The sequence below is a fragment of the Bactrocera dorsalis genome, chromosome 1 (assembly GCF_023373825.1).
Source record: "Bactrocera dorsalis isolate Fly_Bdor chromosome 1, ASM2337382v1, whole genome shotgun sequence".
Lineage (NCBI taxonomy): Eukaryota > Metazoa > Arthropoda > Insecta > Diptera > Tephritidae > Bactrocera > Bactrocera dorsalis.
Genome location: NC_064303.1, coordinates 46,564,736 through 46,577,592, shown reverse-complemented (window position 1 = coordinate 46,577,592; position 12,857 = coordinate 46,564,736). Strand labels below are relative to the sequence as shown.

The following is a 12,857-nucleotide window of genomic DNA, read 5'->3' as shown; positions in this document are numbered from 1 at the left end:
TCGGCATACTAATAGCGAAGTTTTCCTTGAATCGATTTTTATACAGTTTTTTTTCGTTTGCACACAGCTACACTATCTAATATCTAATTAAACATATGACACACCATATGGGGTTGTTTTCAACTTACAATACAAAAGTGCATGCATATTGCATATGTAGATGTAAATGCATACGTGCCTCATATATGTTTGTATGCTGCATATACATACATGCATATATTTTTCAATATATTTAAATTTTATTTTACATATTTTATATTTATTTCTATATATTTATTTGCAATTTATAGATGAGGCTCCTACCCAATTATTCGAACCGGCACCTCCGCTAAAAAGTTGCTGCGTTAACAACTGTGCCGGTGGAGAAAAATTATTCAAATTTCCGAAAACGGAAGTTGCTAGGATAAATTGGGTAAAGGCCTGCAATCTTGATTTACCAGTAAAAACAAATTTATATATATGTGAAAAAAAATTTAACCAAAAAGATGTATCTTCGCACCGAATACCTAATGAAGCTCTTCCTGCGCGAAATTTAGGACTTGACGAAAATAGCCAGCAGTCATCGGAATGGGTTTTGCCGCCGGTTTTAACAACACATGGTGTTAAAAAAAACCGATATTTCACAACCTGATGATATGTCAGTTGGAAATTCAAATGACATATCATTCGAAGAGTTTGAGAAAAATTCACTCCTTCATGAGATAGAAATGAAGTGCAACGACGAAGAGAATATTTCTGTTTGCGACCACGAGCATTACGCTCGAGTAGCTAGGCGATTTCAAAATAATGCTTTTAAACAAGCCAAAAAAATCAAAGAGCTGAAAAGAAAAATTTCCTTATTGACAAGGAAATGTCAAGCTCTAGAAAAGAATATAATTTTAACAGGAGATGCAAATGAACATGCAGTTACCTTCGCAAAAATGATTGTGAAGACGAAAAACTCCTACAATGAAAAGGAGAAGGCAATGGCGTTGAACAAAAATTATATGTCGACTAGGGCCTATAATTTTATGCGCGACGACTTGGGGTTCGCATTGCCCCACAAAAAAACACTTTTGCGTTGGCGTCCAATCCGGTATGTCTGCCCCGGAATCGACGAAAAAGTCTTGAACAATTTAAAGAAAATTGTTCAAGACTTTAAACCAGAAGAACGCATATGCCAACTAATTTTCGACGAAGTCTCAATCAGAAAAGATCTGACGTACAACAAAGTACGAGATGTGATTGATGGCTTCGTCGATAATGGAGAAGGTCACCGGGAAAGCGTGATCGGCAATAAGTGTTGTTTTTTCATGTTGAAAGGCCTAGTCGCGAAATGGAAATACGTAATTTCCTACTATGTGGCAAAAGATGGCGTAAGCAGCGAAGGATTGCTAAAATTGCTCCATAGCAATTTAAACGCCTCCGAAGAAATCGGACTTAAAATAAAAACAATTATATGCGATCAGGGTCCCCACAATGCCAAATTGAGGCTAATATTGGGCACATCGCCAGAAAAACCTTATCTTTACTACAATCAAAACAAAATTTATTTTATGTTCGACTATTGCCACTTAATAAAATGCATGCGCAACATGATCATGAAGTGCGACACCGAGACGCAAGATGGACTAGCGTCGTTCAAAGTAGTCCGAAAAATATTTGTCATCGACCAAGCGAACGTTAATTTTAAAATGTCCCCGAAATTAACATTCGCATGTGTACCCCTCAAATTTGGAAAAGACGACGGTGTCTAGGGCTACTCAAATATTCAGCAATTCGGTCGCCGCGGCAATAGACATGGCAATTAAGAAAAATTTATTGGGCTCCGATGAGCATTTGAAAAAATGTGCCAAAGCAACCCAGCTGCTGGTCAAAAGGATGAATGACCTGTTCGACGAATTGGATTGTAAGACGCTTTACAATCCAAATCCGCAAAGACGGCCAATACAAAGAGATTGTATTGATAAAATAAACAGGCTAAGAGATCACATCCAATACTTAAAACATATAAAAAAGCCCGCCAGCCTAATATTGTGCCTCGATTCTTTTGTTTTAACAATAAATGCAATGATTGCATTGAGCGGCGATATATTCGATGAATATTCGAATATGTCGATGAATATTAGAATATATCATTTATACTCTTAGGGAGAATGAACCACGATGCACTGGAAAACTTTTTTATAGAGTTCGCGCAAGCTTAGGAGGTAATAACCATCCATCCGCACACGAAATGCAATATATTGTTGCAAGGCTATTGTCTATGCACATATTGCGACGCAACTTCTCGCAAACAGGCAGCAATTGCGAAGAAGACGACGACATCAACCTTGATTGGAATATTGGCCAGGACGACGACCTGAAAGAAAATTTAAAGCCGTCTGAGCAACTTGCCGTGGAACAAATAAATGTTCCAGATGACCAATTTGCTCAGACCGAAAAAGTAGCAGAAAAACAGGTTTGTCGATACTATACTGGATATGCAGTATACCAGAAGGTTTTGTGTCGATTAAAGTGCGAAAAATGTGCGCTTTTAATGCGAAAGTCGGATATATCTTTACAAGACTCATCGGAAGCCCTTATAAGGTAAAAAAATTACAAAGGAGACAATGACATAAGGCTGGTTAATCCCGACGATAGAGCCTTCGAAATAAGCCGCCTCCAAATGAGCTGTTATAAAGAGCTCTTTACAACAAATTCTTGCAGAGTGGGTATAAAATCTATGATGTTAGCCCAGATTACTGCAATTACGAAACAGAAATACCCAGAGTGGTATAGCGAGGCAGGAGATTGCCTCGAACACAGGCACCAATTTTTGGATTTTTTGATTACAATTTTACTGTTCAAGAATGCAAAATGGCTGGCACACCAGCAGGAAGAGCTTTATAAAAATGAAGTAAGGGCGAGGTACTATAATAAGGAACAAAAATTAAAGAAACTGGTACCATAGATTGCAGGCCATATTTGATTTTTCGAGTAACTTCCGTTGGATAAAAGGTAAAAGAAATACATACAATGCAAAGTATATTATTCAAATAACTAAAACACATTTTTTCCCTCTTTTTTCTCTAATTTCAGCTTCTTCAAAAACTAATGATGTTCTTTTTTTTCTTTCAGGGTAGAATTAAGTTGTAAATAGTTTGTAGTAGTAGTATTAGCATTACTTATTGTTAGTTTGTAGTTAGTTTTAGTAGTAGTTACCTAGTACACGAGCCAAGCTTTGGAAAAAGCTGGTGAAAAATACCTAATCTTTATTGATTAGGTTGTGTGAGAATTTGTTGTTGAAGGTAGACAAATTCTGAAAATCGTGTTTTACTAAAATTATATTTTCTTAATAACCTTATATATGTATTTTTCTAATAAAATGAATTTTCTTTTTATTTTTCTTTTCAGTTTTTCAATAAATTTAAATAAGTTTATTAATATATTTAAATAAGTTTTTAATAAATTTAAATAAATTTAAGCAAATTTACATGTATTTTCATTTATATTTAATTATCAATAAATTTTTTAAAAATTATTTGCCCTAGTTGTCCATTTTATTTTCTCACACATTTCAGCCGATTTTTGTATAGAAGTTTGACCGGCGTAGAAGCAAAATGCGAAACAATCATACATATATTATGTCGTTTGCACATTTGTCAGTATGTTTGCGAAAGCAAATGCTCTACAAGCATACAAACATACATATGCGTACACATATGAATATGTCACTACAAAAAATTGATCTTCACAAGTCAATATGGCAGCCAAATTGGCGAAGAACAAATGTAGTAAATCTTACAACAAAAACAAATTTCATTCATCAAACGCAGGAGCAAATTGCACAAGCGATCTCGCTTCATTCATAAAAACAGATGCCGTAACATCTCCCCGAGCATGCCTTTGCCTACAAGCGTCTTTTCGTGACGATGGCAAAAGCTAAAAATCATAAATTGAAAAACTTTCTGATGCTTCTCGCAAAAATCTGCGTCGATATGTATGCAAGCTCATACAAAAACATACATATTTACGCACGTTTGTAGGCGAAACTGTTATAGCGACAAGGGAAGCGGCGACAATCGGCGGCCATTACTTTATTTTTTTCGGCACAACTCCGATTTTCTATCATCATACAAGTACTGAACACAATGAGCGCGACAGACTGCAAACGAATATTGGAGTACACACGTTCTTAGGGACACAGTTATTGAGCCAGCTGCAGAACTACACTGTGTCCATAAGAACGTGTGTATTTTAATATTTGACAGATTGCAGTCTCTCGCGCTTAATGTATTCAGCACTTGACTCTTTCACAAACCGTGACGTGACCGTGAAAACGGAGATGCGAAAGATGCGTGCGACACTTGTTATTACGAATGTATGTACACACATATGTATGTGGCTGGCATTTGCTTTCGTAAATATACAAATGTGCCAAAGATATAATATACATACATGTATGTATATGCCATAGAAATTCTATTGGTACAAATATGGAAATGATAACGAAATAATGCGAATATGCATATTTCATGAAGGTCATTAATTTTTTTTGAAGAAATGAAACTAATGCATGGAAGTGTTTATATGAGCATATTTAAGTTCATTTTATAATAGTCCAATTTAATATAATTTTTGAAATAATCATTTATTTAAAATTAATTCATTAATTTTTTTGAAGAAATAAAACTAATGCTTGGAAGTGTTTATATGAGCATATTTAAGTTCATTTTATAATAGTCGAAATTAATATAATTTTTGAAATAATCACTTATTTAAAATTATTTTTTATTTAATTTTATCACATAAAATTTTTACCATTTTTCGGAAATATAAATATCACTATAAAATAATCACGCATATGTGACAATGGTTCACACAATACAATATAAGCATGCATATGTCACTCAGAGAATGCTTTTTCACATTCTTTGTGTGATTTATATATTTTGTATATTTTTCTACAAAGCAATTCTCTTTATTTATTCTCAGTAATTTTACATATTGTTACGAATTTACTGCTTGCTAGTTTACTTTGTTAGGTTCGTATCTCTGGATTGACAAATAAAATCAACACTGTTTAATTTAATTCAACAACTCTTTATTTCACAACTCGTCTACACTATAGCAGTTTACTCTTGGCACTGATTGATTACGTTGGCGTTGCCACGGCTTATATAGCCACGCAATTCTCGCTGATGCCGACGTGTCCTTCTAGAATATTGCGTCTGGAAATTACCAGAACATAATGCTATACGGCGCCAAACGCAAGCAGACAGCCGCGGCGCCAGACTCAGCAATTGTTTAAGTAGACAAGCAGACAGTGCGGCGCCAGATGTCAATTGTTTCGACAAGCAGACAGCCGCGGCGCCAGATGTCTACAACAAGACAAATGCTATTCCATATACCTACAGCTATTGTTCATAATAAGGGATGCATATAGCAATACAAATACAACTTAATACTACTTTTTGTAACACTGCCCTCCACTAAAGCCTAATCGTCCCGATTAGGCACAAATCCTCTTGAACCAAATGGGGCGAGCCTCTCCAAATGTACTACTTTCATTTTACATCGTGCTTTCCCATTTCTTTGTATGGGTTATACCACGTCATTAAGTCGTTTCATCACCATATAGGGTCCTTCCCAGGCTGTCTGCAGTTTCGGGGACAAGCCTTTCTTTCGAAGTGGATTGTACAACAGGACCAGATCACCTTCTTCAAAACCTTTTGAATTTGCCGCTTGATCGAACCGGTCCTTCATCTTATTGCTCATCAGAAGCGTGTGCTGTCTTACCATTAGATGCAATTCATTCATTTCTTCCTTTAAGGCAGAACAATAATCTCCATCATTTCTTACAGCTGTAGGATTCGTTCCAAACTTAAGATCAGCAGGGAGTCGCAGATCAGATCCGAAAATAATCTTTGCCGACGTGTAACCAGTTGTCTCGTGCTTTGCTGAACGATACGCCAGCAGGAACATCTGGATGCACTTGTCCCAATTCCGTTGATCTTTATCAACGATTTTCCGCAGATGTTCTTCGAGCGTTCGGTTGAATCTTTCTACCATCCCATCTGATTGTGGGTGTAACGCTGTTGTTCGTGTCTTGTGGATGCCCAATAATGTACAGACTTCTTGGAAAATGGAAGATTCGAAATTCCTGCCTTGATCTGAGTGTAATTCGACGGGCACTCCGAACCTTGTTATCCAATTTTCTACAAACGCTTCGGCTACTGTCTTCGCTTCTTGGTTTGGTAAGGCATATACTTCTGGCCATTTACTGAAATAGTCCATGACAACCAGTAGATATTTGTTTCCGGCCGTACTGGTCGGGAACGGACCTGCAACATCCATTGCGACTCGTTTAAATGGTGATCCCACGTTGTACTGTTGTAGCCTACCGCGACTTTTGGCTTTAGGACCTTTAGCTGCCATGCACTCTACGCAATTACTTATCCATTCTGCTATGGAATCTCGACAACCGATCCAGTAGAACCGTTGTTTAATCTTCTCTATAGTTTTTGTAATTCCAAGGTGCCCTCCACTAGGTCCATTGTGATATTCTTTCAATACTTTCGGGATCATGGACTTCGGTATTATGATCAGCAGACGAGACTGTTTGCCATCTTCGCTTTCCCAGGTACGATGAAGGTATCCATTAACGAGGTTTATGCTGTTCCATTGGGCCCAATATGCTTTTGCAGTTGGACTCTCACTACTCATTTGTTCCTTTGGTGGTCGTACCCCATTTTCTTTGGCCATTACCAGCTTTGCAAGATCAGGGTCCTCCAGCTGATTGATTCTGATGCGGTGAGGAGTCCAATCATCTTCAGGTTCTATATTCAGTAATCGCACGTCGATTATACCTTCTTTTCCTTCTGATTTGGAGCAATGTTTACGTTCCAGTGGACAAAGGCGACGTGATAATACATCCGCATTTTTGTGGTGAATCGCCTTTCGATGTTCCGTTGGTTGTTTCCATTTTGATGAGTTTACTTTTATCTTGCAATTTCGGGCAAAGTGACCCGTTTTTCTACAGTTGAAACATCTGCCTGTTGTATTTACTCGCTGTGCAGCAATTGTCTTCAGAGTCTTCAATATTTCTTCCATCAGCGCCGGTTGTTCCATTTCAACCTTTTGTACTTTGTGTGCTGGTTTACTTAGTAGCGAAGCTGTTTCCTGTGTGAGGGCGTGCGAAACCGTTTCAGCAAACGTTCTTTTTGGCAAGGCATATGTGGCGCGTTTGGTGTCCACATCACGAATTCCATTTATAAAACATTGAATTTTTACCCTCTCAATGTAATCCACAGGTTCATCTGCATTTGCCAAATGAGCCAGTCGTTCTATTTCAGTTGCGAACTCTTGCAATGACTCGTTCATCTTCTGACCCCTATTTTGCAGTTCGATCTGGTATATTTGTTTCCGGTGCTCACTACCATAACGTCTTTCTATCACACTCATCAATGCCTCTTAGTTGTCCCGTTCACAGTCTGGAATAGTCTGAAGGATTTCTGCCGCAGGTCCTTTCAATGATACAAACAAGGACGCTACTTTGTCCGCTGCATTCCAGTTATTGGCCATTGCTGTCTTTTCAAACTGAAGTTTGAAAATTTGAAATGGAATACTTCCATCGAATGTGGGTGCCTTCAATCTTTGATTATTTGTTGATGGTGCAGGGCCATGTAGTTGCAGTTCTCGCACACGATTACTCAGTTGAAGAAATTCTGATCTTAAATTTTCTTCGTCATTTTTTATTGTGCTTAATTCGTCTTCAAATTTTGAAAATTTCTCTTGCACTTGTGTATTATTTTCTGTAATCTGTTGTACCAAACGCTTTTCTAACTGCGTATTATTTTCAGTCATTTGTTGTGTAAGGCGAGACTCTAACTGTGATGTATTTTCAGCTATTTGCGTTATTTGCTGTGCCAGACGATACGGCGCCAGACGCAAGCAGACAGCCGCGGCGCCAGACTCAGCAATTGTTTAAGTAGACAAGCAGACAGTGCGGCGCCAGATGTCAATTGTTTCGACAAGCAGACAGCCGCGGCGCCAGATGTCTACAACAAGACAAATGCTATTCCATATACCTACAGCTATTGTTCATAATAAGGGATGCATATAGCAATACAAATACAACTTAATACCACTTTTTGTAACAATATATTTCTCGTGCTCAATTCTGCTAAATAGCAGCGAGCACGGCGAATTCCTTGATTTGATTCTATCAGCTCTGTTAGCCGCGCAATCGAACTGTCATACAGATTTCGATTTGCACCTTCTCTATGTTTTTAGTTTCTCCGACTCAGCAAGCGGTCACCACACGACAACATCGCATGCCGCTAAACCAGAAGAAAGGATTTGAATAGTCGCCACACACATTCGATGAGATTACCAACGCAAAATTCACGCACTGGCTGCCGTTTCGAGGAAGTGGATTCTCGCCGCACCACTTGTCAACATTTATTTTAATCAACATCAAAATTTAAAACACTTACAACAATATATATTATGCTTTAATTTTATTGTTAACATACAAATAAAATTCATTTTTATTTAAGAGCGTATGCTCTAAAGAAATTTTGTATTTAACTTAAACATGGTCCTTCGAGCCTTAGCGAAAGGCATCTTCGGATTTTAACTACACAAAAATTTATAAAAAGTGCAAAAAACAAACGGAGTGCGAATAAAAGTGAAATTTAAAACCTTATAGTACAGTGAAATTTTGTATTTAACTTAAACATGGTCCTTCGAGCCTTAGCGAAAGGCACCTTCGGATTTTAACTACACAAAAATTTATAAAAAGTGCAAAAAACAAACGGAGTGCGAATAAAAGTGAAATTTAAAACCTTATAGTGCGCTGACACAAAACAAAAAGACTATATTTACATAAATAAGTACATACATATATACCAAACAAAAAAAAAACAACCAAATCAAAAGACCGCAGCACAACAAGAAGGAAATTAGCTTCGGTTCAACAAACAAAAACATACGTGTCGCGAAACTTCCAAACTAAAAATAAAAAACATAAACAAAAATCCACACAATCGGGCGCGAAACTAAAACTATATAAAATAAAAACAACAATTTAAAACGGGAGCAACACTATACAGCTGGACATCGCAGAGACCTGTATACACCAACGAGGGACAATTGCACAAAAAAAAACAACAAAGAGGTAGCTGGAGCAGAGAAAGAGCGACAAACGCAGAAGGCAGCATTATTACATACATAAAAAACCCCTGATGGAATAAAGTGAGCGTTTTCAATCCGTTTTTCAGTAATTTGTAATATGCTTATATGAATTTAGTAAAAAGCAATATTTATGAAAACATCAAATAGAACACAAAAACACAAACAAAATTAAAATAGTTATATCTGCATATATATTGTATTTGCATATATAACTACTTAGGGGAAAGATAAGTATATTCATTATATATAATATTTCATTACACATATAACATACTTATGTACATATGCATAATTGCCAAGCGCAACATATATGTATATATATGTATACATTCATTTACATACATATCTATAATACATATTAGACAAGGGTTCTAATAGATACTATGTAAAAGTGCATATTTACTTATGTACATATGAACATATATGTACAGGTAAACCTCCTACAACGCGGTGAATAGGTTCATGAAAAACTCCGCGTTATAGGAGACTCTAACTCCATACAAAAATCAGAGTTTGGTACCAAAGGAAAAAAATTTTCAACATCGGAAAGATGGCCAGAGCTACATACCTCCAACTAATTGTACATTTGTCTTTGTCACTAAACTTGCTTCGTTTATTTCGTCGTCCGCAATTAATTTTTGAATATCACCCATTGTTATTTTATCAAATCCATCACCTTCTATTGCATGCGCCAATCTCACTATGTTCCTATATTCATCTTCTATTGGTATAGAAACAGTGCCCTGAAAGTCTATTTCTGGCATTAGTGTTTTCCAGCAAGCTTTTAGTGTTGAAGGACGAATCAACAATTTCAACGGAATCAAAGTATGGACAAAATGCATAGAATTTTATTTGGGCAAGAAAACCTTTTTCACACTAAAATAGTAAATTTTTGAAAAAACTTTCGTAAAAATCGCGTTGTAAAAGTAGCGTTGTAAGAAAATGTCCGCATTTTGGGAACCCCGTTGGGGCGAAAACGCGTTATAGGAAACCGCATTGTAGGAGGTTTACCTGTACATGAAAGAAAATAAATTTTTCAAATACCTCTCTCTCTTAAAAGACAAAAAAAAAGAAGTTCAACAAAACATACACTACTTGTAAAAACTATGTATATAAAATATATATTAACACATAAACAGTAGTACATATTCAATCTCCACATTGGCAATTATTCGGCAATACCTCTTGTTCTTTGGCAAACAAAAACAAGCAGGATTGTGTACAAAAAGCGAATTGATCTCTCTAACGAGCTCTCAATTGCTTAAGAACATAACTCAGAAATACATACTAACAATTCGTACATACTTAGGCACAAAGCGAATTGATCTCTTTAACGAGCTCTCAATTGCTTAAGAACAAAAACATAATCGTACAACCAATTTGTGCATGCTAATGTAAAAAGCGAATTGATCTCTTCAACGGGCTCTCAATTGCACAAAATATAATTACACACGTACATATGTATATACAAGTCCGAGTATTAGGGTGTACCTAAATACAAAACAATCGGTCATCAAATATTTTAGTCAATAAAAAGCGCGGTTTTTAATATAATTATAGTAAATAAAAATAATAGTATTTCATTAATAAAAAAAACAAAAAAAAAAATACAAAAATGGTTAATAACGATACAAATGAAAATACACCTACAGGAGCTACACGCTCAAAACAGGTTGTTAAATTCATTGCACAAAGTGACAGTTTAATAAGATACTGCACTAGATTTTCTTCTTCATTGATTCAAGAATACTCTGAATCGGTACTAGAAATCAAAATTATAAATCTCAACAATTTTTGGATACGACTTCAAGCGGCTCATAACGCCGTAGTAGAATCTGACGATTCAAATCTACCACAAAATTTTAAATCATCGGCTTATGCAATATTCGAAAACTGCTTAGACCAGTATGAAGAAACAAAAGCTATGATATCGGATCAGCTAAAGCTAATTAAAGCAATTGCAGCTTCTCCCCACAGTAGAGTAGAGCCAAGACAAAAGGTCAAGCAGGCGTTATAGTAAAACAGTTCGCTCTTAGTGATTATAATTTCAATTTGGCTTGGGAAGCTCTAAACGCAGATATGAAAACGAAAGAATACTGGTCGATAAACAAGTAACGACACTAATGAACTTGCCAAAAATTAAGAAAGAAATAAGTGTAGAATTCATCAAACTAGAATCCACTGTTTCTAATTGTCTGTCGGTCCTATCGACACTAAATATCCCCACAGACATCTGGGACCCTATTCTGGTAAATATATGCACCGCCGCATTACCAGAAAAATCGTTACTATTGTGGGAGCAATCGCTCTCATCACGAAAGAAGTGCCCAACGTGGCGACAAATGAAAGATTTTCTCCACCCAAAATGAAATTGCGGAAAGGTTAGAAGAAAAAATAGTCAGAAATAAGAACATTAAACACGACCAAAATAGAAGCTTCAATAGACCTCAAGCTAGAAGCAAAAACAAATCAAATAGAATTTTTAACAAAATACAATCGTTTACATCCGAATAGAGAAAACATACGTCATGCGAACTATACACAAGAGGGCATAAGCTTAAAATTTGCGAGAAATTTAAAAATTTAATTATTAACGAAAGGAACAACTTTGTCAGATCAAAAAGACTCTGTAAAAACTTCTTGTACCATGAACACAATCTTAAAAACTGCAAAAGCAAATTTAACTGCTTGTATTGTCACAGAAGACACAATTCAATGCTTCATTACAGCAGATATCCAATCTCACCCCAAAGAAGCGCTTATACACAAAGAACCACGGGTTTAATTCCAAAAGCAAATCCCGAAAAGTAAAATTCTAAAAATCGCCAAGAAGCACCATGCTGCTCGAAGACATTAAAAGCGCAAACGCTATACAACGAAAATCAAAATAGGGTACTACTACCCACAGCAGTCATCTCCATCGAACACCGATTAGAACTGTTCAAACTCAGAGCCTTAATAGACCAAGGATCACAACGATCATTCATAGCGTCTAAGGCACAAAACAAACTAAATTTGTCAACCAAATAATCAAATTTTGAAATTACAGGAATGGGAGGAAGAGTAATCCAAAACTCAAATAAAATCTGTCCCATTACCCTAATTTCCCCCAAGCGGATAAGCGAATTAAAGCAGAAGCTATAGTCCTACCGCAATTAACAAATATGCTTCCAAGCTATCACATAGATAGCAGACATTGGCAGAAGGTCTCACACTTAAAACTAGCAGATCCCGACTGCAACAAACCATCTCAAATAGATGTTATATTAGGCTTATACCGCAAATATTACTTAAAGGTGTTGAAAAAATATCAACCACCCTTCTAACGCAACACACTATATTCGGTTGGACTCTAAGTGGACTAGTTTCAGAACCAGTTACCACCATACCAACTCAAGTTGAGGATAATGAAGACCTTAATTCACAATTAGGGAAACTTCCTCCTATATTAAAGGCACATACAATTTTTCGGCCCCGCAGGATGGCTTTCGCCAATAATGAAAAAAAAAAATTGAACAGATCCTAGAGCAGTGGCGGGCTACAAAACGCCAAATTAGTGCATACATAAAAACATAAAATATAACACAGTTGTATCAAAAAGTCGAAAAATCGACAATTTTTCGTAAATTTTCAAAATAAATAAAATCTTAAACAAAATTAAGGTTCAACGAGCACCATATGCCCAATGCGATAGTGTT

The 12,857-nt window shown here is 36.3% G+C and overlaps 1 protein-coding gene across 2 annotated transcripts in view; it reads right to left on the bottom strand.

Annotated features, from left to right (window-relative positions):
* LOC125780332 (uncharacterized) overlaps nucleotides 1-12,857 on the bottom strand; it is a 273,793-nt gene that overhangs the window by 48,703 nt on the left and 212,233 nt on the right. The window contains exon 2 of one of the 2 annotated variants that reach the window (XR_007423738.1): nucleotides 4,984-7,098. Coding sequence is in view for 1 of the 2 variants with exons in the window: in XM_049462518.1 (XP_049318475.1) it covers nucleotides 5,566-7,098 (1,533 nt within the window). In the remaining variant the exon portion in view is untranslated. Of the gene's footprint in view, nucleotides 1-4,709; nucleotides 7,099-12,857 lie in introns of those variants that run through there. The other variant, XM_049462518.1, reaches the window with a different exon arrangement.